Here is a 24,640-nt window from a genome sequence, read left to right as displayed (position 1 = left end):
GGGTTTCTCTGTATAGCCCTGGCTGTCCTGGAACTCACTCTGTAGACCAGGCTGGCCTCGAACTCAGAAATCCGCCTGCCTCTGCCTCCCAAGTGCTGGGATTAAAGGCGTGCGCCACCACCGCCCGGCGAACATTTGAATCTTATCTGTGGTTTTCCCACTTGAATTTTAATTTATGTTTGTTATTGCCATCCTTATACAAAGTTCCTCCCCTACTATTGTGATCTCTCTCCTTCCTCTCCCCCTCCCCCCTCCCTCTCTCCCCCTCTCCCTCCCCCTTCCCCTCCCTCTCCCCCTCCCTCTCCCTCTCCCTCTCTGTGTGTGTGTATGTGTGTGTGTGTGTGTGTGTGTGTGTGTGTGTGTGTTGTATAGCAGTCTTTAGTCTTCAGGGACTTCATGGACCAGATAAACCCATTCTGTTGCTGTAGATTCCATTTGTCCTGAGGATGAGTATGAACTATTGATCACAAGTTGTCTATGAGGTCATGTGCCTCTGGTGTATGCTAATATGTTTACAGTAACCATGAAAAAGTTCTATTTTTAAAACTCATTTATACATTGTAACTGCCAATTAACTCTTTAATGCTTATTTTTTAAAATGACAAGTTCTTGATAAAATAGCTCTTTCTTTGATTTGTTGAATGACTGTAGACATTTGTTGAACTGGGAACTATTCTGGGCCTTCAGAACCCAAAGTGAACAAGACACTTTGAATGACTATGAATGGAGGTCAGTATGAGCAATGGGCCCAGGAACCTGTGTGGAGTCTGGAGGGGATGCAGTAGGAAGAGAAAGGCCTTGAGGGCCAAGGAAAGAGTCTCAGGAGATTGTACTGGGTAGGACAGGCGGGTTGGTGGTTGGAGCCAATAGAAACTTGCCTGGCAGAAGCCTGTTGTCTACTTGCTGTGGAGGACCTTGAACTATGGGCCATGGGGTTGGAGAATCCCCACCCTTCTCATTGGTTTGGTTTCTTGGGGCCTTTATCAGGAAGAGTATCTAACCTCACCACCTGCAACACTAGCATGGAGTGTACATGGCTGCCCTTAGCATGACTCCCAAGGCTACTAGCCAGGGCCTCTGATCTATACCTGAAGGAGCCAGTCTACGCCTTTAGTTAGGAAGGCTAAGCTTCTCTGAGGTTCATGTCATTGTAGTTGTGTGTTCTGGTCATCTTATACTCTGTTCAGTAGAATTACACGAGTCCATTGTTTCATTAAACTCCTGCATTTGGCCCAACTGACAGACCAAACCAAAATAGAGCCATTCATGCTAAATGCTGCAGAACCAAACCAACATTTTAATGAAGGTAAGTATTTGTTTCTTTGGATGCAGGAGATCCTAGTTTATCTCAGTTAGTGTGACAAAGTGATTCCAAAAGCAGTACCAAGAGGCTCAGTGTTGGCTGATCCAGACCTATAGCTCAGGCTTCTGTTGCTGTCCAGCAAAAGCCCAATGTCTTGCTGAAGGAGAGTAGAGGCCAGCTCTTTATGAATAGCAGGCCAAACCAATATAATCTGGGGCATGCACATATGTTTTTTGTGTGTGTGTGCTTGTGTGCTTGAGTGCATGTGTGAGCAAGCGTACGGAACAGTTGCCTTTTCCCTTTTCCCAGTCCTAGGTACTTGAGTCTTTACTTGTGAGGCAGATGCTTTACCACTGAGCTAAATCCTTCCTGTGTCTCTGGAGTGCCAGGATCATAGGTGTGTGTGGCCATGCTGAGCCCCCAAGCTCTTTGTTGATTTCTTTTTGTTAAAATATAATTACAACATTGATACTTTTTAATTATAGTTGTTTTCAATGGCAAAGTGGGCAGAATTACAAATGACAAGAGGCCAGGAAAAAGCATGAATATAATGAAGACAGAATTTATCAGCATCACTCTTGGGAAAGTCATCTTAGCTGATATAAAGCCAGCCTGACTCAATAACTCAGGGGTGGCTGTTCCAAAGTGGCATCAGTAGGAATACTAAGCCCAGACATCAGAGGCAGAAGCTCCTGCCAACACATGGTTTCCAGTCTATTCTGGACATTACAGTGATTTGTGAGGCTCCTGATCTATATATTTAAGGTAATAAAGTGGCCAGAATCCACATATGTTCAGGTAAATAATTCATGAGAATTCTGAGAATGTTTAGCCTAGAGAAAGGGAACACAATACCCAATTTTTTTTCCAGCCCTGAGCATTGAATGCGGGACCTAATATATGCTAGGTATCTGCCACTTAGCTGTGCTTCAGTGTATTGAGCTTAATTTAGAGGAAAAATAATGTTTTACTGTTTGAAGTGGAATAACTTCCAAGAGGAAGTGGACTCCCTATGTGCTGTCCTTCACAATTAGGTGTCTCCCAGAGCTTTCTAGGGCTGAGAATCCAGGGAGAGGGCAGTCAGTTTCTTCTTTATGCTTTGGTACTATGCAGCTTCTACTAAGCAAATAGAAAGATCTAGCAAAGTAGCAGTGCCTGAGCTTTGGAGGACCCAGAGTGCACTAACTATCACCTGAGAGATGCAGTGTGGGGTGCTTGGAGAGTGGAGGTGAAAGCGTTCTGTTCAGTTAACATTAGGAAGAAGGTGGGTCCTGAAGGAGTGTGTGTGGGGGGGGTGGAGATAGTCTGTGGCATTTGCTTTACAGCGGGTGCTGCTTCAGATGGGTGCAGTTGATGCTGTGTAGGGGCTGCTCAGCCTCTGCTGTACAGCAGTGAGTTCTTTTGCTTTGCATTCACAATAAGAACACAGCGTGTTTATTTTCTGGGGGTTATTTGTTTTGTTTGGGGGCTAGGAGCTTACTAATAGGAAGGAAGCCATACTTTTCAGATTGTTAAGTCAGCTGCTAGTTCCCTGAGCTCCAGGTCACTGTGCCCTCCCATAGAACATACTACTCACCTTTGTTCAGTGTTCAGCCAGCCCTGCTGTCTGCCATTCAAGATTCTGGGAAGTATATTACAAGGGTGAGACTAGAAAAAGTAATCTCTGGTATACATGGTTCCTGTCTGTTTCATTGACGATGCATTGAATTCTGGGAGACATTCTGTAGTTAGAACAAACTGGTTCTCAGTCAGAGTCCATAACATAGCTTCCAGACTGACAGAGCACTTCACATACACAGCTGATGAAGAGCCGATTCAGTCAGCTGGCCTTAGGAAGACTTTTGCCGACACAGAGAGAGGAGAATCACAGGGTAGAGCCCATTTGGACCCAGTAACTTTGAGTAGTCAGTGATGAGAAAGACAAGGGTATGAGCAGGAGCCTGCTGAGAGTCAGGCACTGAGGTGTAGGAAGGGGCCAGCTCCTATAGCAGATTCTTAACAAGGTGAATGGGTAGAACTCACAGGTATGGTTTATTGGTGGGCATAATGGAGGGCTGTGATTTTCTGACTTGGAACTTGAGAGAGAGGGAGTGAGAGAGGGTATCAGTCTTTAGGGTGATGGGACAACTATAAGTGAGCCATGAGCCAGAGTAGAATGGAGTGGTTGCTCTAGTGTCCTTTCAGGACACACTTCCTTTGATGCACCAGTGAAGTGTCCAGAAGACAACTGGAACGTAGAGAGAGTTGGGCCTGGGTGGATGTTTTATGGACTTGTGAATAAAGTTGTGATTGGAATGAGTATACCAAAAATGGAAGTGTCTAGCCAAGGTCTGAACTCTGGAAGCAGATTCTACAGCTTAGTGCAAGCAGAGAACAGCCATCAGTGGTAGCCATGCTGTGAAAGCACAGGAGACTGGGCTGGGGGGGGGGGGGGGATTGAGGGTGTGCTGTGAAGTGTAAAGGAACCACCCAGAAGCCTCTAGTGCAGTGGTTCTCAACCTTCTTGATTTTGTGACCCTTTAATACAATTCCTTATGTTGTGGTGACCCCCAGCCATAAAATTTTTTCATTTCAACTTTATAACTCTAATTTTGTTACTGTTATGAATTGCAATATAAATATCTGATACGCAGGATATCTGATATGTGACCCCTGTTGAAAGGATTGTTTAACTTCCAAAGGGGTTGCAAGTCACAGGTTGAGAACTGCTGCTCTAGGGACTGCCACCCCTCCAGACTGCCTGCAGTGAGGCCTATCATTCTGTACTAGGAGAGAGTGGAAGGAGGTAGGCCAAGACCATAATACTTGCTTACTCAATAGTTGTTGGAAAAAAGAACCTGTTACAGACTACTACTAATGAGCCAGCTATCAGAGCACAGTGGATGGGCGGGGCTGAGCCAGACTCTCTATAGGTGACTTGTCTAGAGCTGGAAGCTTCTCTCCTGGGACCTAATCTCCTAAGGTGAATTCAGCAGGGTCCATGCACTCCAGATGCATGTTAGTCTGTGATTTCTCAGGCATTTAGTAATTGATGGTGATTTTCCTTTCAGTTAACACGAAAGTTAGTAGTTCTCAGGTTAAACCCGGGAACCAATCCTTGTAAAAACTCACTATAGCTTATCAGAAGCTGGCAAGCTCTCATACCACGGCACCAGCCCCTTCTGGCCATGCTGCACACTAACTGACACAGTAAGCTATGCTCACTGATTGAATGAAAAATAAATAAATAATGCTTTTGTGTTAAGGGACCTTTTTACAATATGCCAGGGGAACCTACTGGAGTCTCTTTAATCTCGAACAATGCTTGCTTCTTTCAGAGGCAAATTATGCAGATTGGTACTTAGTGTTCTGAACTCCATCAAGTCTTTGTTGGTAGTATTGTGTGTGCCTGCAGTACAGAGTTCCTACCATCTTGGGCAGGGGAGAAAACTACCAGTCAGACCACTGCTGTGATCAGAAAAAACACTGTCTACTGCTTTGAACTGCCCAGCAGCAATAGAATGGGCATTCTGAGGAACCCACTATTTTGTACAGGGCTTTTCTTTTAGTTTATTTTGCTTTTGGTAATTTGCAAAGTACACACAGAGGAGCAGGTAGCCAAACTGTTCAGGTGACAAACAAAGCTGGGGCTGCCACCACAATGTCAGATGGATCCACGATCCTCTAAGCACCTTTTATGTACACTCTGTCCAGTGTCATATTGTAAAAATTTTCCAAACTCATCCAGAGTACACGTGTAGGTGTAAAACAACGTCATTTAAATTTCAGCCAGTGCATAAAACTTAACTTGAAGGAATCCTTTGATCCCAAACTAAAAGAAAGAACCAGAAAAGTTTAAAAGCCCTTGGGGGGGTGGGGGGAATGGCAGTACTTTTGAATGAACTCCTGATATTGCTGCTGCTTTAAGGCTCATGCTGCCATCTAGTGGACAGGGGGAAAGTGTGCATCTGACTCACTGAGTTAGAATTTTCGTACACACTATACTTCTTGAATAGAAAAACCAAATCAGTGTGAAGGATTAAATTGAAGAGTTGGGAGTGGTGGCCACACCTTTAATCATTCACTTTGGGAGGAAAGACAAGCAGATTCCTGTGGGTGAGGTCGTTCTGGTCCACAGTGCATATCACAGGCCAATCAGAAGAATCGCTTTACCAAATCTGACATGTCATGTGATAGATCATGCTCATGCAGTTTATAATTTTTCTCCAGCAGACTTAACAGTGAGATTTTATGATGCATCTTGGATAGGAAATAGGAAGAACATGAGAAAGCAGCTGTGGTAACTAGGAACCATGCCCAGTATGTACTCATACCTGAACTGGAGCCTGAGATCTGTATACTGCGTATATGACCTGAGATGTGTTAAGTTTTCTCTAAGAGGTTTGTGTCCCCAACTAGTTATGGGAACAGTGGTGATCAGTGCAAATGCAGGGCCCTTGGAACAAGAGAATATGTTTGAAAGTGGGTGCCACTGCTCGGTGTTGAACAGACTCCTCCATTAGTGCTTGTTAACTGAACATTCTAATCATACTTGAGTTTATTTTTTGAGTGCTTTTTGAGTGTCCTAGAGCACCTTTCTGACCTGCATTTGTAGTACTGGTCAGGACCCTGTGGGAAGCTGGACTAACCTTTCTACACATCTCCAGTGTTATGTTGTCAGTGAGAATGCTGGTCATATTTAGTACTTCCTGTGCATAGAAATGTCCACTGTACAGGCCTCCTGGGCAGCTCATGATGCATCTGAAAAGAGAAGTGTGTGTATAAAAGCTAAGTCAGCACTTAGCTTTTATACAGCAGCCATGTGGAAGGTGTACAGAGCACAGTGAAAATCCTCTTGAGTTGGCCTTTACAGAAAATCTTACAGAGAAGTGAAAGTTCAGCAGATCTGTCAGCAGGAGCACAAAGGCAAGAGCCGAGGTCTGAGCGAGCAATAGTCGCAGGACACAATCAGGCCACTGCTGGTTAGTCATTCTTTTCCTCTCAGAACCCTTGTCCCAAAGTACTGTGACTTGAGTTTGAATCACTGACATATATAGGTGCTCTGAAACAGTTTGGTCTGGTTTCTGGCACTGTTGATGGAACCAGGGCCTGTTGATGTTGTATATGAAGGTTCATATGCCTAAGCTATACCAGCAGTTCCAGAGTAAGCCCCTTTTTAAAACTTGAAGTCAGTCATCTCAAAGTAAGAGTTTCACAACACATTGCTTCCTGCTCATCTGTAGGGGTACCTGTAAAGAGGATAGGGGTCCATTTGGTTTATATCATTGCCCAAATGATCTCAAACTGTGCTGCTCCCAGAAGCCCTGATTATATATCTATAGCTTCAGCCTCAGGATCCATCCCCTACAACACCTGAGAGAAGAAACTATTATCTTTGAATAGATAGTACACTCAAAAAGTATTACTCCTTAATGGGCTCATGAAGTGTACTTTCTGGTGTACTCTGTACTTTCCCTCAGCATCCTTACCTAGCATCATAAGTCACTGTAGTCAGAGGAAGAAGCAGCCATTGAGAAGAGAACAAGACCCACGAGAATTAGCATGGTAGTGACTGTGAGATTATAAAATCAAACTTGTGTGTTGGGTGTGGTGGCTCATGCCTGCCATCCCAGTGCTCCTTATGAAGACAGAAAGACCACAAGCTCAAGGCTGTTTGGAGCTACATAGCAAGACCTTGTTTTCTCACACACCCCTCCCAGCAAAATTAGAAGTAAAGTTTCTGAGTTTGTAGCTTCAGAAACTCCTTGAAGCTGTGCTCTACTGTGTGGAAAAGAGTGCACTTGCTCAGTGTCCACCTGTCTATATTATATAAAGTGTTTGATGTCTTTTCAATTGTAGATTTCTCACATTGGGAAGCTGAGAGACTTTCTCCTGGAACACAGGAAGGAGTATATTAATGCCTACAGGTAAGTGGGTTCTTATTTCCATGGGTTTGGTGGCTGCATTGCTTTCTGTTGTTCAGTCTGCTCCTTTTTTGTCCTCACTTTTCATTAACTCAGACTTGTAATGGGAAAGGTCAGTGTCCTTGTTTGCTTTCTATTGCTGTGATAACACCATGACCAAAAGCAACTTGAGAAGGAAAGGGTTTATTTCATCTTACACTTCCATATCAAGGTCTGTGATTAAGGGAAGTCAAGACAGGACCGTAAGCAAGATCCTAGAGGCAGGAAATGATGCATAGGCTACAGAGGAACACAGGTTACTGGCTTGCTTCTGTTCATCCTGCTTTCTTATACACCCTGGACTACCTACCAGGGGGATACCACATCAGTCATTAATGAAGAAAATGCCCTACAGCCTTGCCTACAGTCTGATGGTGGCATCTTCTCAGTTAAAGTTCTCTTCCCAAGTGACTCCAACTTATGTCACATTGATAAACACTCACTAGCACTTCAACTAGGCACTGGGAGGATATCTGCAGAGTGAAGCAGAATACCACGGCAGGTTTGTATCAACACACTAGTCACATAGCACCAGCAGACTCCTCTAGTCTGTGTGTCTCTGGGTTTGCTGCTTTGGAGTATTCTTGTGAACCTATTTCCAGCCCTTCCCCTTGTGTCTGTCACCGGGTCATGCTTTTTTCTTTTTCTTCTTGACCAGTTCTCTTCCTGATGGCAGTCTCCTTCTTTTGACACTTAGAGATAAAAACAAACGTCCGCAGCTTGGCCTTTGTTTCTTATGGTGCATCTTGTGAGTGCTTTACTCAGCAGCTCGTATACTTATGGTTGCATTCCTCCTGGTGGTAAAGTTTCTAGTCAGTAGTCATTTACTTACGTCACCATCTGAGTAGATCCACTGTGAAGATCCATTGCACTGGTATTGGCTCACCTTCTCCTCTTAAACCAAGCCTCCTGCTTCCCTTTAACCACGGTGCTCCAGCCTTGCCAGCCTTCCTGGAGAGCTCCGTGCTCCTCCTCGATGCAGGGCATGGCCAGATGAAGTGCTTCCTATGAAAGTGCATCCCCCTTTCAGCTTTGCTCCTCAACTTTTAACTATATAGTAATGTGGAGGGTAGAGAAGAGTCCAGACATGCTGAGGCTTTAAACTGTGTCTTCCCATCTCTCTTCTCTCTTCTCTCTCTCTCTCTCTCTCTCTCTCTCTCTCTCTCTCTCTCTCTCTCTTTTAAAAAACCATTAGAGCTTTCTTTTCCTTCTTTTCCTTTACAGATTTTATTTTATTTATATGAGCACACTGAAGCTGTCTTTAGACACACCAGAAAGTGGCATCAGATCCCATTACAGATGGTTGTGAGCCACCGTGTGGTTGCTGGGAATTGAACTCAGGGCCTCTGGAAGAGCAGTCAGTGCTCTTAACCGCTGAGCCATCTCTCTAGCCCCCAGATCTTTCCTATTAGTGTTTATTTCTCCATCATGAATCTTTATAACCTGAATCACAGTATATAATTATTTAATCAGTTAATAGGTTTTTGTCACTTTGTAAATTTTGGGAGGTCAGAAACCTTATCAACTTGTCATTTTTATTTCTATAGTGCTTTAGCTGTGTGTTACACTCATTACCACTTCTCAGATAATACATGAGGGATCCCTCATATCCCTGAGGGCTGTGGCCAGCCACTCGTTCTCATTTACAGGGATTTTGGGAACATCTTAAGAGATTTTGTTACAACAGTGAGGGGAGGGCTACTGGTACCTGGCAGATGTGGGACAAAGGCATACCCAAGCATCCTTCATTGCAAAACGTACCCTTCTATAGCCACAGGGCAGCTGACATCAACCCTGAAGGGGTTGCCTCATTCTGGCCTGCTGACTGTCCACACATATGAGGATCTGAGAACACCTGCCCAGGGTCTTCCTGCAATTCTAGATGCTTAGAGCACGTTAGAGAGTAAGGGAGAAATCTGTCTCTTCCTTATAAAGCCTGAATGCTACAGGTTGGCAAGGACTTTCTGATGACAGATGAAGGCAGAGCAAGCCATGAGGTGGGTGTGCTGGGGATATTTTTATGTAGTGTGGTTAGGACAGGCCCCTCGAGGCATCATCCTAGTAGACTCCTCTGAAGCCTGAACTCTCTGGCAAGTTCATGTCTGTCTTGCCTTGCCTTGTTGTCCTTCTTTTCCATCAGCTGCAGAGAACTTGACAGTCCCACTTGTGCCCTGTGTCCCCGTCCCCAATGCTTCTGAAATGTCTCTACACACAAGATTCCTAGTGGTTTTGATGATTTGACTCTCTCTTTCCCTTCCGCTCACAGACTTACTTGCTTTCTTCCTAAGCCACAGTTTCTGGTCACTGCCAAACATCAGAGTCTGCCAATCTGGGAAGAGGGTTAGCACCTCAGACTGTGGGCTGTGTGTGCTTTCTGTCACATGTATTGTTTGTGTGTTTTGCTTATTACCTTTGAACCACAGAAAGCATTCTTAGCTTCCAGATCACACGAAACTGGACCTGAGAGCTGGGTTTGGCTGTAGTTTGCCAACCACTGGGGCACGCCCATCATCCTCACCATTTACTGTGCTGGAATCCTCCAAGAAACGCTCCATTGCCTTCTCTGTTCTCGCAGGCTTATTCTCTGACTTGCTCATCATCAAATCCAGTGGCTTCTCTGAAATTATGTATAAATGGAGTAGCACAGAACATACCTTCTAGTACATAAAACACTCATTTATTCCATTATTTCTTTTTTGTATTCTATTATGCTGAATTATCATAGTTTGGTTATCCATTTGCATAATAAATAGATGTTTCCAGGAGCTGCTGTGACTGAGCACCTTCAGAAGTCTTTGTAAACATAAGTGTTCATAAATAGCTAGCAGAGAGATTTCTAGGTCCTTCACATGGCAAAGGTGTGTTTAGCATTAAAGCAAACTCCTAAGCCTGGGCCTAACAGCTCAATGGGCAATACTTCTGACTGTGGACTGGAATATTCAAAATCAACTATGAAGCAGTTTGCAAGGCGATTTCACACAGCCTGCTACCTAGAGTAGAGTTGCCAGTGCTCCACAGCCATGCTAGTGTCTGGTATGGGCAGTTTTTCATTACAACCACTATTAGTATGAAATAGCATCTCATTGCACTTTAAATTAGCTCCTAAAATGTCTTATGCCCTTGGCTTCATTACAGTGGTGTTGTTCACAGGGCACTGGATTACACATCATACAGGTGTTCAAGACCCTCACCGAATGGTATAGTGTTTGCATGCTTGTCTGTGCTTACTGGAATCATTTTAGATGGCTGATGACATCCAGCATAGGTCAGTGTTCTTAAAATATTTCTGCTGTAGCTTATAGGAGGACAGAGAAGAGCCCATGTGCTGTCAGTGAGGACCCAGTCATCTTGCTCTGAAGTTCCAGTATGGAACCTCCTGTTAGTTTGGTTATCCATTTCCATAATAAATAGATGCAAAGGCATAGGACTAACTGTATTTTCACCTCCTCTGACTATTCCAGGTTTTGCTTCTTTATCCTTAACTTGCACCATAGAACTTTGCATGTTTTTTGTCTCTTTTGTCTTATTTGTCTTTATTTTGCATTTGAAAAGTACCATAAATGTTGTGTTAGTCTGATTTTCATCCCTGGGACAAATACCTGAGAAAGCAACTTAAACATAGAGATGATTTGATTTGTTTCCTGATTCCAGGTTTCATGTCAAGGTCAGTTTATTACTGTAGGCCTGGTACAGTAGAAAGTCATGACAGAGTGTGGCAGGGCCAAGTTGTGCACCTCTCAGCAGCCAAGAACTGAGAGAAATGAGATAGCCACTCCCTTCAAAGACATATCTACTGACATGCTCCCTCCAGACAGATGCCACTTGCCAGTAGCTCCTCGAAGCTGCTTGTGGACTGACTCATGATTCAGTAGTAATCAGCTGGGGACCAGGCCTCCAACAGAGGCCCTTGAGGGCCATTTCATAGTCAGTTCTCTCTCCCCACACACTCAGCCCTTGTTTGTCCGTCTGTGAGGTACGCTCTGCTCCTCAGTACTAATGCATATTTTGTCTCCTTTAGTCCTAGAATTCCCTCTCCCCATTTTTACTGAGTACCGTACAAGGCCAAAGACAGACATTTTGCTCCACACAGGCAGGCAGCACTGTAAACAGGAGGGGCACTAAAAAAAAAGAAAGAAAGAAAAGAAAAGAGTGCTCAGGGATTTGGAAAACCCTGGTCTTGTCAGGGAACATGATGTCCTTGGAGAAGTGACATTTGAGCTGAGGTGTAAAGGAAAAGGAGTTACCTAGTGAGCAAAACAAGAGAAGGAATTGGTGTGTGAGGACCTGTAGCAGCTGGCCCCTGTGATAGTGTCTGCCCTTCTGTGAAGCGAGTGGCAGTGGTGAGAGGAGCCTCCACACAGTACTGACCCCACAGCTGAAGAGGCACTGTGCCATCTGGAAAGCCAAGAACATGTTTGGCCAGAAGGTGGCTTCTGGCCTGGAGTCTTATCATCAGCACACAGGAGCACTGTGGTGCAGGCATATGGACCTGTCCTGGCCGCAGTGTGGTTCACAGTGGAACTCATTAAATCATCAGAATCTGGCCATGACATCACCACAAGCCTCTTTCTCAGGTGGCTCTGTCTATATGAAACAAGTGTCTGCACTTCAGTACTCAAAACAAAAACAAAAACAAAAACCTCTTCTCTGCAAAATGGCAATAGTTCACATACATTCCTCCACAAAGAAACTCACATCCCATGTGAATATAAGCAGTCTCTAACACTGCTCCCAAATTTAACAAGCAATGTTATGCTTTTAAATGTCTTTCATTTTGGTGTTTTGAAATACCCTGAGACATCATCCTGATGCACAGTACCATTTTAAAGTCTGCTGTTCAGCTGAAGCCCTGGATCCCTCCCTAAGTGCTCCCAGGCTGGTGGTTTAGACCCTGGGAGCTGTGGTTGGTTGGTATTGTTATCAGCTGAATACATAAGAGTGGAGGGCCCTGCTGGGCATAGGCGGAAGATGAGATCCTTGACCTCATGAAGCCTGGACGCCCCAGGGGGTGGGAATTTTGAGGGTGGGGAAGTGGGAGTGGGGGGGTAGGTAGGGGTTACATCCACAGAGAAGACGGAGGAGGGGTAAGGGGATAGGGGGTTCCCGGGTGGGTGGGGGATGGGGTAAGGGGACAACATATGAAATGTAAATAAAATATCCAAAAAAAAATTTTCGAAAAAGAAAAAGAAAAAAAAATAAAGTCTGCTGTTAACTGGCTGGTGAACACTAGATGGCAGTATAAATTTCATTTCTGAAGGTGTGCTCCTGTCTGTATCAGGTACTAATCCAATAGGTCACTCTCACAACTGAGACTGCAGTCACAATTTTATAGACCTTTTATGAAAGTCTGTTGTCCTGCCAATTGACACTTGAACAGGCATGATCATTCCTGAGGCCCTCCAGGCTTCTTAGATGCGCATAGAGCACTGTGATTGTGTCTTCAACTGATGGGACCCTGGATCACCTAGAAGACAAGCCTCTGATCTGGATTAGGTTAACTGATGTGGAAAAATCAACCCTAGCTATCGGCAGGCACCCTTCTGTGGTCTGGGATTGTGAAGTGTTTGATATGCACCGAGCTGAGCTCCAGTTTTCATGACTCTGTGCTTCCTGATTGTAGATGCAGTGTGATCATCTGCTTCAGGCTTTGTCTGCCTTCCCTTCCCTTTCATAATGGAACCTTGAACTGAGACTCTCACTCTTGTGCTGCTTTTGTCACAGCAACAGGAAAAGAACTGAAGACAGGCTCCCCCAAAAAGCATCTCAGTACAAGAAGAGCAAGGGTTCTTATATGCCCAGAGTAAGCTGATTTTCCAGAAAAAGCTAAAACTATAAAGAGCATTGTGCTTATGTTGAATGTAACTGAAAACATGAGAAAATGTTGGCTGTTAATGCAAGATTTTGAATGATTAAAAAGAAGAGAAAGGGTGGAGAGGTCCAGTTCTAAGCTATTTTTGTTAGAAAGATAATAAAATCCTGAAGTTTCATTCACATTAAAGTGTAAAGGTTCATTGTTAATCCTCCCATTGCCTTGGGAAGCATCTGGCCAGGTAGATGATGAGGGCTACAGAAGATGGTCTGGCTCAGGTCACCCTTAGCAACCATTAAGAGTCTACAAAAGTCCTCTTATCTCCAAACCTCAGTGTCTTACTCCAGGCTGAGTCCTGCCCACTGCCTGTTTCTATGCAGGCTGTAAGCTAAGGTCAGTTTCAATGGTTTAAATGGCTGAAATGGTTGGAGATGAGATAGAAGGAGATAACGTTTGCCACATTTGAAGTGATGTGAAATTCCACTTTCAGTGCTATTGGGAGAATAGTACCATTACAGTGGAGTTTGAAGTTGATTGTGACAGAGGAAGGGACATAGCAAGTTTCCAGGGTTCCCAGACTGCATAACTGACTGGCAACTCAGTTCAGCCCACCACAGCCCGTAGGCTGTCTCTTCCCAGCCAGAGTGGTAGTAAATGCTGGGGCTGGTGACCAGGACCCCTGGGGACCGTGTAGCTTAAGCACATCACTTAACCCCTTTGAGCCATGCATAGAACAATGTCTCTGAGGCTTCTTTCCTCTTAACCAGCCCATCACTTTATAGAAATTCAGTGTTCTCTGCTAGCCCTTAGACTCTAGTTCAGCCTACCCTGGTCTGCTGCCTTTGAAATAGCAGCAGGTGGCTTTGGGACCAGACATACTTCTGTCTTCTTTGACTGAATACTATTCAGGATGTACAACTAACTCACTTCTCTCTGCTGCTTTTCTTTCTGATGCAATGTGAACCATGGTCTTGTGAGGATTGAATGAGGTCTGTGAATTCCTGGCACACAGGAATCCCTTGGTGAGTGATGATTGAGTTAACTTCCATGACTGGTGATGCCTTGACCATCAAACAAAGCCTTGGTGGGAGTAAACTAGGCCAATGGGCAGAGCTTAAGACTGTAGGTGAGCTGATTTGTAATATTATGGTCCTAAGCTAGACTCAGTCAGGTTAGTGCCACTGATCAGTCATAGTCCCTGGCTCCCAGCTAGCATGACCTGGTCCCTTTGCTGGGAGAGAGTAGAATAGAGGGAGCCTCTGCTATCTGTGGGCAGAGGATGAGGGTGAGATGGGCATTGGGACTCGGTACATGCCCAGTTCCTTTGGCTGGAATACCCACTCATCAGGGAAATCCCTGCTCCTCTCTTGGGATTGGTGAGGGGGAAGACAGGGTTCACTCTGGGGAAGCCAATATACAGAGAAATGCCAGGACAGAGGAGTGGGTGTCACCATACTGTGCTGTCCATGAAGACAGGGACAAGAGTCTCTCATCCGCTCCCATCAAGTTCTCCTTCCCTAAGGTTGTAGGCCATTGCCAGCCTTTCAGCTTTACAGCACCCCTCCCAGTGCAACGTGCTGGCCTTGGCCTGCTTCTAGGAACATTTTATAAGCAGTGTAATCACAGAATTGAAAGAGTATGGGTTGAAATACTGCCTTCAGACCATGAGGCTTTGTTAGGTTGACATAATTAGGAAGCTATAATTTTTTCCAGAATGTAGAGCTCAGACTTTATTGACCCATTTAATTTTTTTAATAATGGCATTTTACTAGAGCAGAACAGCATGCAGCCTAGGCAGCCTCTGGCTGGATCTTAGAATGACCTTAATTAAAATAATTTCTCTACTCTGTACCTTTTTCATAATACCCTGGCAACAAAACAATGCCACTTGAAAAAACAACTTCGTTGGTTTCTGTTGTTGTTACTAAAAGAGTAACAACACTGTCAGCTTCCAGTATCCAAGGTCAAGTGGGTCTGTATGATGTCTCTAAGGACTCCCCTCCTCCCCGAGTAATCAGTATTCTCAGATTAGCTGTTAGACCTGTGCTCTCACTGAGCTGGGCTCCTTAACTGGGAATATGGAGCCAGAGTATGTTGTTCATCGGGTATTTTTGGAACCAGTGTTGTACAGGTCCACCCTGGTGGCTGGTTGCATATTCTTTCAGAAGCCAGCACCTTTCTGACTTGGGAATGGGAATGTTTGACCCTTTCACTTCATTACTCCCAGAAGAGCCATTTAGATTGCAGAGTAGGGACATGTAACAGAGCTTGCCCACTCATCACCTGGAAATAAGGAGTCACTTATTCAGACTGGGAAAGAACATTCCAGAAGGAGAACCAGGGCTTGTAAGGTCCGTGTGCAGCATGTATGGAAAGTGAAGGAGCAGAAGGCAGCTGATGAGCCCGAGTCAAGGGCTGGGGGTAGGTGAGATGAACGCAGAGAGTTCCTCAAAAACAGCTTTGTGTATCCCAATAGCCTTTGCTCTTAGAAACCTTTGAAAGGCTCGACAGGATCTAAATCTGTGAGAGCATCCATGTGGCTGGGGTCCCAGAGCAGATGAGGAGAGGATGGACAGAAGCAGCAGAGCCTGGAGTCAGCTTCAGCTGCAGACTGGGTGGGAGATGGTGGTGGATAAATAATGGGGAATGATCTGAAGGTAACGTCTACAGGATATGTAAATAGATCTATACAAACTGAGAAAGGCAAGGAGTGCTAGGGATGATGTCAGGGTTTGGGGCTGAGCAACAGGAAGGAATGGAATCACTACCAGCACAGCCTGGGGAAAGCTCCTGGAGAGCATGTTTGAAGAGAGAAGTTAGGGGCTCCGTTTTAGACCCAAGTGCAATACAAGTAAGATGTGAGTGAGGCTGCCCAATGGGTCTTTAGATGTCTCTGTCCAAGTTTAGTGACTTTCTCTTTTCACTGATGTGTAGCACTTCAGAGACTACCCATCATTCTTTAAGATCTCCGTGTGTTCTTCAGGATCTTAACCGCATAGTGGAGAGCCTTTTCCCTGGTCAGTCCTTCAGGCATTGTGATGGTGCCAAGGATCCTGTCTTCACAGAATTGCTTCTTTTCTGCTGAGGTCGCTTGCCCTCAGTTCCCAGTGCTTCCTGTGTTCCTTTTGTGATCTGTTTCTTCTTGAGCACACAGGCCCAGATCTCAGGGTCTGTTTAAGTTTTGCCTGTAATAGCTGTTCTGTTCCAGGCAGTTTTACATCCCTAGTTTTTCCTTTTGGAACCTCCTGCCATCACCTAAACCTTGCCATTCTTCTCCCTCCTTTATGTCTGCCTCATTGAAACAGGAGCCTTTCTATGTAGCCCAGGCTAGCCTTGAGCTCTCAGTCCTCCTACCTCACCGGTCCTGGGTTCCAAGGGGTGCTCTGCCACACCCAGCAGCTCCTTCCTGAAATGTAAGTGCTATAAAATTTTATCATACCTCTATACTTTATAAGTGCTAGGAAACAGAGAGATGAGAGAGTCTGGGCATCCAGTTAGCTTAGTGGTAAACACTTGCTTGTCATGCATGAGGCCCTGGGTTCAGTCCCAGCATTAATTGGGATAGGTGGTAATAAACAATCATACAAATGGTACAAACAAATGAACGTGGAGATGAATAAGGCAAGAGTCTTAGCTCAAGGTCAGTAGCCCCAGGCCCAACCATCTACCACTGTTTCATGTGATGTGTCACCTCATCTCCCCTTTATCACACTTAGCCTTTCCATTGGCTACCGAGTCCCTGACCAGCTCTGGCAGTCACTAAGAGCAGAATTCCTACCTGTCCTGCATTCCAGCCAATTTGAAGTCCTTACCCTTCTCTCCTCCTTCCACTGTTACCTGCTTCCATTGTTATTCTTGCTTCCTTCAGCCATGCCTGCCTCTCAAGAATCAGTTTGTAGATTCCTCTGTCCCCATCCACTATACACATGCACGAACACACACATGCACACACCTTAGTCTGAACTCTCCAGACTCACTGACCATAGTGGCACACTCCTGTAACCCCAGCACTTGGGAGGTGGAACCAGGAGTTTAGGATTCTTCAGTTTTGAGGCAGTCTGCTATGGAGAAACAATGCAAAGTACAAATTTATTTTCCTTCAGGAGGAATGGTGCAGCCATGTGCTAGGCACATCAGTGTGGAGACACAGTGAGTGCATGCCATGTACTGCCCTCCCTGGGGTGCCTGGTTGACACAGGACCAGCCTTACTGTTCCTTTTCTTACTTCACTTGCATGTGCCCAGGTGTGGAGTAGATGTTATATGTTCACTCAAACCATCACCCACAGGGCTGGGGAGTGTATCTGGCCTCTGTCTCCATCCTCTGTTAGGACATGCCTTATTATATTCTGCCTGTCCTGCCCAGCACCTCATCCCACACGGGCTGACCATGCTCCACTTTGAGCATGTCACTACTGTCCACTTCTGGTTGTTTGCTGATCTCTCCTCGACTGAGTACCTTTTGTGGAGATCAGAAACAAGCCTTGCTCGGTTTTGATCCCCAGCCTAGTACTTATCCTAAGAGGGAATGAATGGCTTGTGAGGGTTACATAAAGGAATCAGATACACATAAAGCACTGAGCATAGGCCTGGCATATGTTCAGGGTTAGTCAGGCATTCCACTCTGTGCCACATGCTTTTACTGGGGAAGCAGACACAAGCACACAGTCCTTACTTCCCTATAGCTTCAGAGGAGAAAAATAGACTTTGTGTTGTTATTTGGGGGAACAATGAATGCAGTGGAATAAAGCAAAGCAAGGATCAGAAGCAGATAGCAGCACAGCAGAGGGGAGGGTCAGAGGTGGTTCCAGCTCTGTCCCAAAGCAGAGAAACAGAGGGCAGCTTTGGAGTGCAGGCACGGTAATGTTGGCCGAGTACCATGGAGGCCATTGTTTCTGGAGTGAAGTCAGAGCCACTTACCATAACAGAGTAGAAAGTCTGTGACCTGGGTCACAGGTAGAAATGGGATGTCCATGACTTTGTCTTCTGTCCTAGATGAACAGGTGAGTGAAAACGAGGTGGTTTGAGTATGTGTATTACATAAGTACCTTTTCAGGCTGCAGCCTGTGAGCCTGAAGCCCAGCTGTGAAGTGCAGAGTATTGAACTAGGCTGAGAGGTGTCACCATTACTCATTATGCTACACTTCCCCCGCTCTCTGGAAGCTGAGCCAGCTGCTCTCTACTGTAGTGCTGTGTTACTGAAAGTGGATGCTCTCACCATTCTGGACACTTCAGGAGGTTTAACCTAACATGGGGTGGGGGAATGTGGAATTTGTTTCTGTGGGCTTTTTATTGTGAGATTTGAAAACTGCTTTCCAGCAGTAAAAACAAACAGAACAGCCCACAAAAGTTTCTCATGTTTCAAGATCATGTCACTACAGCATGTAGGGTGAATGGCTTACAGCTCTAACGGAGTGATGTAGTCCTCAATCAAAGCCTCTGTTCCTAGCAAAGCTGTGTCCTGCAGCCTGCTTCAGTGGAAGCGTGGAGAAGACTGTACATCATGGCCTTCTGCTTCACTCTCTAGACCATTCTTACACCTGTTGGTTTGACCTCTCTGCTCCAAGTCTTAGCTTCAGTGTCACCTGGTCAGGGAAACCTTTCTTCTTGACACTCTACCCAGACTGCATTATATTCTCACGCTTTTGTCCTCTTTTTTAGCCACACCATGTCTGAATATGGAAGGATGACAGACACAGAGCGAGACCAGATAGACCAGGATGCTCAGATCTTCATGAGGACCTGTTCAGATGCAATTCAGCAACTCAGAACAGAAGGTGAAGTGCTCTGAAAGATGCCAACAGATCCCATGACTGTGCCAACCAGTTTAGCAACTCATTGTGCAGCCACTTACCTTTCCTTCTTTCTTTCTGAATGACATTTAAGACTTAAAATTTTATAATCCCTCTGAGCTAAGGTGATCAAAGCCCTAAAAAGACCATCACTCAGGTTTTAAAAAATGGAAGGCAGAAATGGAGAGGACCTCTCTAAATAGAATCCATAACCTACCAAAGGCCAAGGTCAGACAGACTAGATTGTGTGTGTGCAAGTGTTTGCATATCTGTGGAGACCTGCATGCATGGCTATGTTCTGAGTGGCAAGATGGATGCATGTAGCTAAGGATGGAACAGTATTCCCTAAGATCTACTTGTCCTACTAAAGTCAGCTCCCATACGAGACATCATGGTTGAAAGAAGGCTCTGCAGCCATGACTTAAAAGCTATGCCACATGCTAGCTCTGTGGCCTTGGGCAAATCATTTCATCTCCCTGGGCTCAACTTTTACATTGAAACAGTACAGACGATAACTAGACATATCTCCTAAGGTTCACTTCAATTCTTACAGCGTGCCTAGAACCCTGTCTGACAGTGGGAGCCTAGTATTATCTCCCCTTCATTGGGTTTCATCTCTGTTGAGGAGCTAGATGGCTTCCCAGTCCTATGTCTTCTTTGATTCTTAAGCATACACATCGTTACTACAGAGGTCAAAGTTGCCAGGTGCTGTGGGGCCCATGACAGAGACTTCTGGTGGAGAAGCTTCTGAGAGAACACTGATCAGCCACTGGGGAAGTCTGGTGAAAGTTTGCCAGAAATTCAAACATTCTGTGTCCAGCATTGTAGAGCCCCTAGGTCATTATGTGAGTCCCAGGTTATGTAGTCCTCTGGTAAAAACATAACCTGTGCCCCATACTCTTAAGGACATTAGTCAGGCATTTATGTGACTTTAGGCTACTCATTGCCTCTGAACCTCAGTTGGCACATCTGAGGTAGTTCTGTGAAGTCTCGTCATCATGCCTTCACACTGGGCACCCAGCCCCTCCACCAATAGCAATATCTTGCTATAGGAATTGCCACAGGCTTCTGTGTGGTAGCTTGTCCTTGTGGCTCATCAACGTGAAAGGTTCTTAGAGAGCAGAATAGTATGGATAGTGCCACTCAGTGTCAAAGGGGAAAAAGCAGCCACTGTAAGCTGAAAAGCAACTCAGGCAGAGGGTGTCTGGGTTTCCAGCATGTGTGATTTAAGCATGTCACTTGAAGGTGAGCCTGAGAACTGGATGCTGTTAATACAGCCAGGTCAGCATTCCGGAAGGCGCTGGATCAGCTCCGCTCTCCTGGTGCTATAATAAGCTATAAATTATTTGACTGCAGTTTCTATGGGTTTAATCTCTCACCTGGTGAACCCTAATAAATCTTACTCTTAAAAATGTAGTCTCACTTGACATGAGGCTGTTTTATAGCTGTGCTTTTGAACATGCTTTCAATGAAGCACTCTGGGGAAGCTGACTGTTCTGTAGGGTCCTTGAGCACAGACTTGAGTGCTGTCCTTTTCTCTTACAGCCCACAAGGAGATACATTCCCAGCAAGTGAAGGAACACAGGACTGCGGTTTTGGATTTCGTTGAAGATTACTTAAAAAGTATTTCATTTTCTTCTAAAGGTCAAATGTGGTGTTTTATAAGAGATGTAATTTAGAATGGAACTTTGCTAGCTGAAGACTATAGTGTCTCATTAGTTTTAATGATACCTTTGCCTGAGAAGCCATTTTAAATGGTCTCTGTTCTGGTTTTTTTCTGCTTCAACAGGAGTGTGTAAGCTTTACTCTGAACAAAGAGCCATCCGAGTGAAGCGTGTGGTGGATAAGAAAAGACTGTGAGTATTGCTGCCTTTGCTCTTCCTCAGTTAAAACAGGGACAACAGGAATGGCAACCAGAGCTCCTAAAGCTCCAACTCTGTGGGCTGCTGTGTGAGGTCTCACCAAATCCTGAGGACACACTGTGTACCAGGGGGTGCTGGTCAACTCTGTTAGTCCACAGCAGCCCATGAGGCAGATTCTGTCTTCCACTTTCTGATAATACTGAGGTTCATCTGGTTATCAAACCCCCATAGTCTCACGCCAGCTGAACTGGTATTGAGCACTCACCAATTTCTCTTTCTTTTTTGTTGGGAGTAATAAGGAGACAGTCTGGGTCTATAGACCACACTGGCCTTAATCTGCCCATAGTTTCTGTGCTTCAGCATTTAGAGTGCAGAGGTTACAGGTATGTGCCACCTACCTAGCTTTCCACCCTGTTCTTAATATCCCTATGAAGTGGGACAGTTGGAGCTGTTTGACCTTGGTCTCTGCCCCCCATACCTCCATCTTTGAAAGTTTTTCCAAAAAGGTGTTTTCATAGTGACCAATGTTCCTGTGTGACAATATGTTCTGTTTGGGTTGCTGATGGCTGTCGTTAAGAAGCTGATTGGAGGAGTCTAGCTGCTCATGTTCTGTAGTCTCATTGTCACCATCTAGTTTGTATGGTGAAGGAAAGCATACATGTTGAGGTGCAGTGTGATTCCCCACTGTAATGTCTTACGAGTTCAGGAAGTATTCTGTGGTAGCTTTTGCTCTCACAGAGTAGAGATGCCACATCTATCTATCGTACCAAAGGGCTCTTATTTCACATTGCTGAAAATACTTTGCTCATTAAGCCAGAAGTATTCCCAGTGAACCACTCTGCACTTCCCTACAGTAACTATATTGTCTGCAAATGATAGCACTGTTATTAAAGGTACCTGTTTTCATCTACCCTGATGGCATTTTTCATTCTGAGCTGACAGTGATACCTATTCCATGTTGCTTCAAGCTAGAGAGGGATAACTACCCTTGATCTCCCATCTCTCTGATTTTTTTCCTATAAGAATATAAGTTCTTTGGAGGTGGAGACCACTCTCTCCTGTCTTTTTTTGTCAGTGCATTGATCAAAGCCTGCTACAAAGTAGATGCTCAGCCATTGGTTCCTGAGTGAAGGAGACATCCAATGGGGCATGGCAGCTCCCTCCTGGCTCATTGTTTCTACAGAGTGAAAGCTTACAAACTAGAAATATGTGCAGCAATATTGGATGTAGCATTGGCCCAAGTGACTCTGTTATTCATCCCCAGTGGGTTTTAAATCCACCTCTTTTCAACTTGGTCTTCTTAAATCTCTGGTATTTTGAATGATTGAAGCTGAAATGGCCATCACACACTCTGGTTGCATGTATTCTCATGAAACATCTGAGCTATCAGAACCATGTTCTCTCCAGAAAAACAGCTTGTGTATCATGAGAATCAAGACTAGGCTGAGACTCTTGTCTGCTAGTGCAGAGGTGCCTTCCGTATGGTCCAGCAAGTGTCAGATGTTCTCTGTGCTTTCCAGCTGACCTGGCTCTGAGATTTACAAGGACCAGGCCATTATTCAAACCCTTCTCTTTTCTGGGACAGTGTTCATATAAGTAGAAACTTTTGGGATCATTCTCTGTCTCAAGGGAGATCTAAGAAGAATGAAAGCTATTTGTTAAAGATTATAACTTCTTCAAATACTGAGCTGATTACAAAGCAAGGTCAAGAGTGGATAACTCCGTAGTCCTTGCTGAGTTCATAACTCTAGCTTAAAGCTGTGATATTAACATGTCTTAGCACCACAGATGCTGAAGATGACTTTCCTAAGGCATTCAGAAGACATGTTGGTGGCCCAAGTACAGCTTACTCAGATAGTGTAGTCTATTGTTGGACCAGAAGGATGGTCTTTTTCCAGATTTCTGTTTACATGGGCTCTGTGCCATGATGATGCCTTTCTACAGGGAGCAGCAGGCCCTTCTCCAGCCCAGGCCAACACATATCAAAAAGCACTGCCATGATCTGCAGCACACAGGCCCCTTACATCCTCTGTTATGTGTTCCTGCTGTCAGTACAAAGGAGGAAGATCAGGCTACCTTTCTTGTCTTTTATAGGGGATAGCAGTTCTCATGTGATGCATGGCTTCATGTACTGAACTACGATTTAAAGAGTCTGCCATTTATGACTCCAGCCTCTCTCCTCAGCAAGATTGTCAGCCTGCTGCCAGCCCCTGCCTTAGATCCTGCACATAGTGAGGGTTCTAGGAATGCTGCCAGGGTTTGGAATGGTGATGGTGACAGAGATGGAGATGAGGAAGTGGAGAGACACTGTGTGATAGAGGGCCACAGTGGTGATTTGGCCTCGTCTTCTGTCTATGATGGGGACCTTGTCTGTTGCCTAGAAGGAGGAGTTGCAGACTGGCCTATGAGCCAAGCCTAGACTTTCAGCTATTTCTGTATGGCCTTCCAACTAAGCATGGTTTATTGTATTTTAAAGAACTCTGTAAACCAAGCAAGAAGGATGTGAGTTAGAGCCTAAAATGTTCACCATCTGTCCTTTTGCTGTGTTGACCCTGGCTTAGAGCAACCCCCCTTAATGTGAAGGGCCACATTTTTGTAGTTTTTGCAGTCCACCAGGGACTGATGTGTAGTCTCCTGTGCATGACACAGTCACAGCTGTGTCCCAGGTGGCCTGCCACAGTAGTCATGGTGCATGACACCAAGCGACTCTATACCATGTTCAGTGAGACAAAGGCACTGTCGGAGTTCTGTGCATCCTTGCCCCTTGTTTTGTACTTTACCCAGTTCTTAAAAAAGAACTTCCCTAGTAAGTGGTAAATGCCCAATTAATACCTGTCAGGTGAGTGTGGAGGTGCCTTAGGTAGAGGGAGCAGACTCTACTTTCCCTATGACTCAGAGGTCTCTGTCACTTAAATGCCACTTTGGACTAGGGCACTGGGATGTGTGTAGCAAGTGTCTCTGCCGTCTGTGTTGGTGTGTAAAAGACAGAGCAGCCCTTCTGGAATGACTTTTCTGTTTGCAAAGTGTGCTTTCACACTTTTTTTTTTTTTTTGCTTCAAAACCAAGAAAATCTGTCTCTTTCTTTTGTGTTCTTTTTACACAATTCAAATATAATCCCAGGGCTTTTCAAAGCCAGGGTCCTGTGTTGATCACAGTTAGACAATGTATGGCCCTTAGTTTGAAAAGTACCCTGACGTGAATCAGGGACATAAACAGATCTTTGTGTTGACTTTTTTTTTTTTAATTGCTCCCCCTCCCAAGTTGCCTTTAGCTAGCTAATTTGTAATTTCCCTGAGGATTTCAGTAGAGATTCTGTGTATAATTAGAATCTGTTTTTATCACCTTCAAAAAGTGTTCAACTTTGTCTCTGTCTGCTTCTCTGTAGCCCTTTATTTATTTTACACTGAAAACTGGCACTGCCATATTCCTGGGTGATGGGCATTAAGTGAAATGTTCAGTCAAGAGGCAGTGCAGCCCATCCCCTTCTTGAACCAAGCAGTCCTGAAACCAGGAGATGGGTAGGGGCAAAGGTGAGTGTCTGTGCTGATGAGGAGCCCTGCTGCCCAGGGTAGGATATCAGGGAGGGTGTGCAGTCAGAGAGGCAGTGAGAGGCATGCAAAGATAAGTATATCCTCTCCAGGAGGAGGAGTGGTGCTAGAGCTGAGGGTCTTGGCCCTCAGCTGATACAAAAGGTGCAGGAAGCCAGTTTTCTCATTGTATTGAAAAGAGAAAAGGCCAGGATATTTAGACCTTGTAATAGGGGTTAGAATAGTTTTCAGTTCCCATAGTTCAGTCTGGAAGTCAGTGTGGTATGTATCTGTGCACAGTGTGGGTTTTCTAGATCTGTCCACTGGGAAGGCCTGTGAGCAATAATACCACAGTAGCAACACACACACACACACACACACACACACACACACACACACACACACA

General features: G+C 45.0%; 1 protein-coding gene across 2 annotated transcripts in view; it reads left to right on the top strand.

Annotated features, from left to right (window-relative positions):
* The window catches only part of Stx18 (syntaxin 18), a 91,517-nt gene that overhangs the window by 47,858 nt on the left and 19,019 nt on the right, over positions 1-24,640 (top strand). For both annotated transcript variants that reach the window (XM_028758072.1, XM_028758073.1), the window contains exons 2-5: positions 7,142-7,209; positions 18,715-18,830; positions 20,391-20,468; positions 20,635-20,701. In XM_028758072.1, coding sequence (XP_028613905.1) covers positions 7,142-7,209; positions 18,715-18,830; positions 20,391-20,468; positions 20,635-20,701 — 329 coding nt within the window. The remainder of the gene's footprint in view (positions 1-7,141; positions 7,210-18,714; positions 18,831-20,390; positions 20,469-20,634; positions 20,702-24,640) is intronic.

Source organism: Grammomys surdaster, unplaced genomic scaffold, assembly GCF_004785775.1.
Source record: "Grammomys surdaster isolate TR1022 unplaced genomic scaffold, NIH_TR_1.0 126187, whole genome shotgun sequence".
In the NCBI taxonomy this organism is placed as follows: Eukaryota; Metazoa; Chordata; class Mammalia; order Rodentia; family Muridae; genus Grammomys; species Grammomys surdaster.
This window is presented reverse-complemented; position numbering and strand designations above follow the sequence as displayed.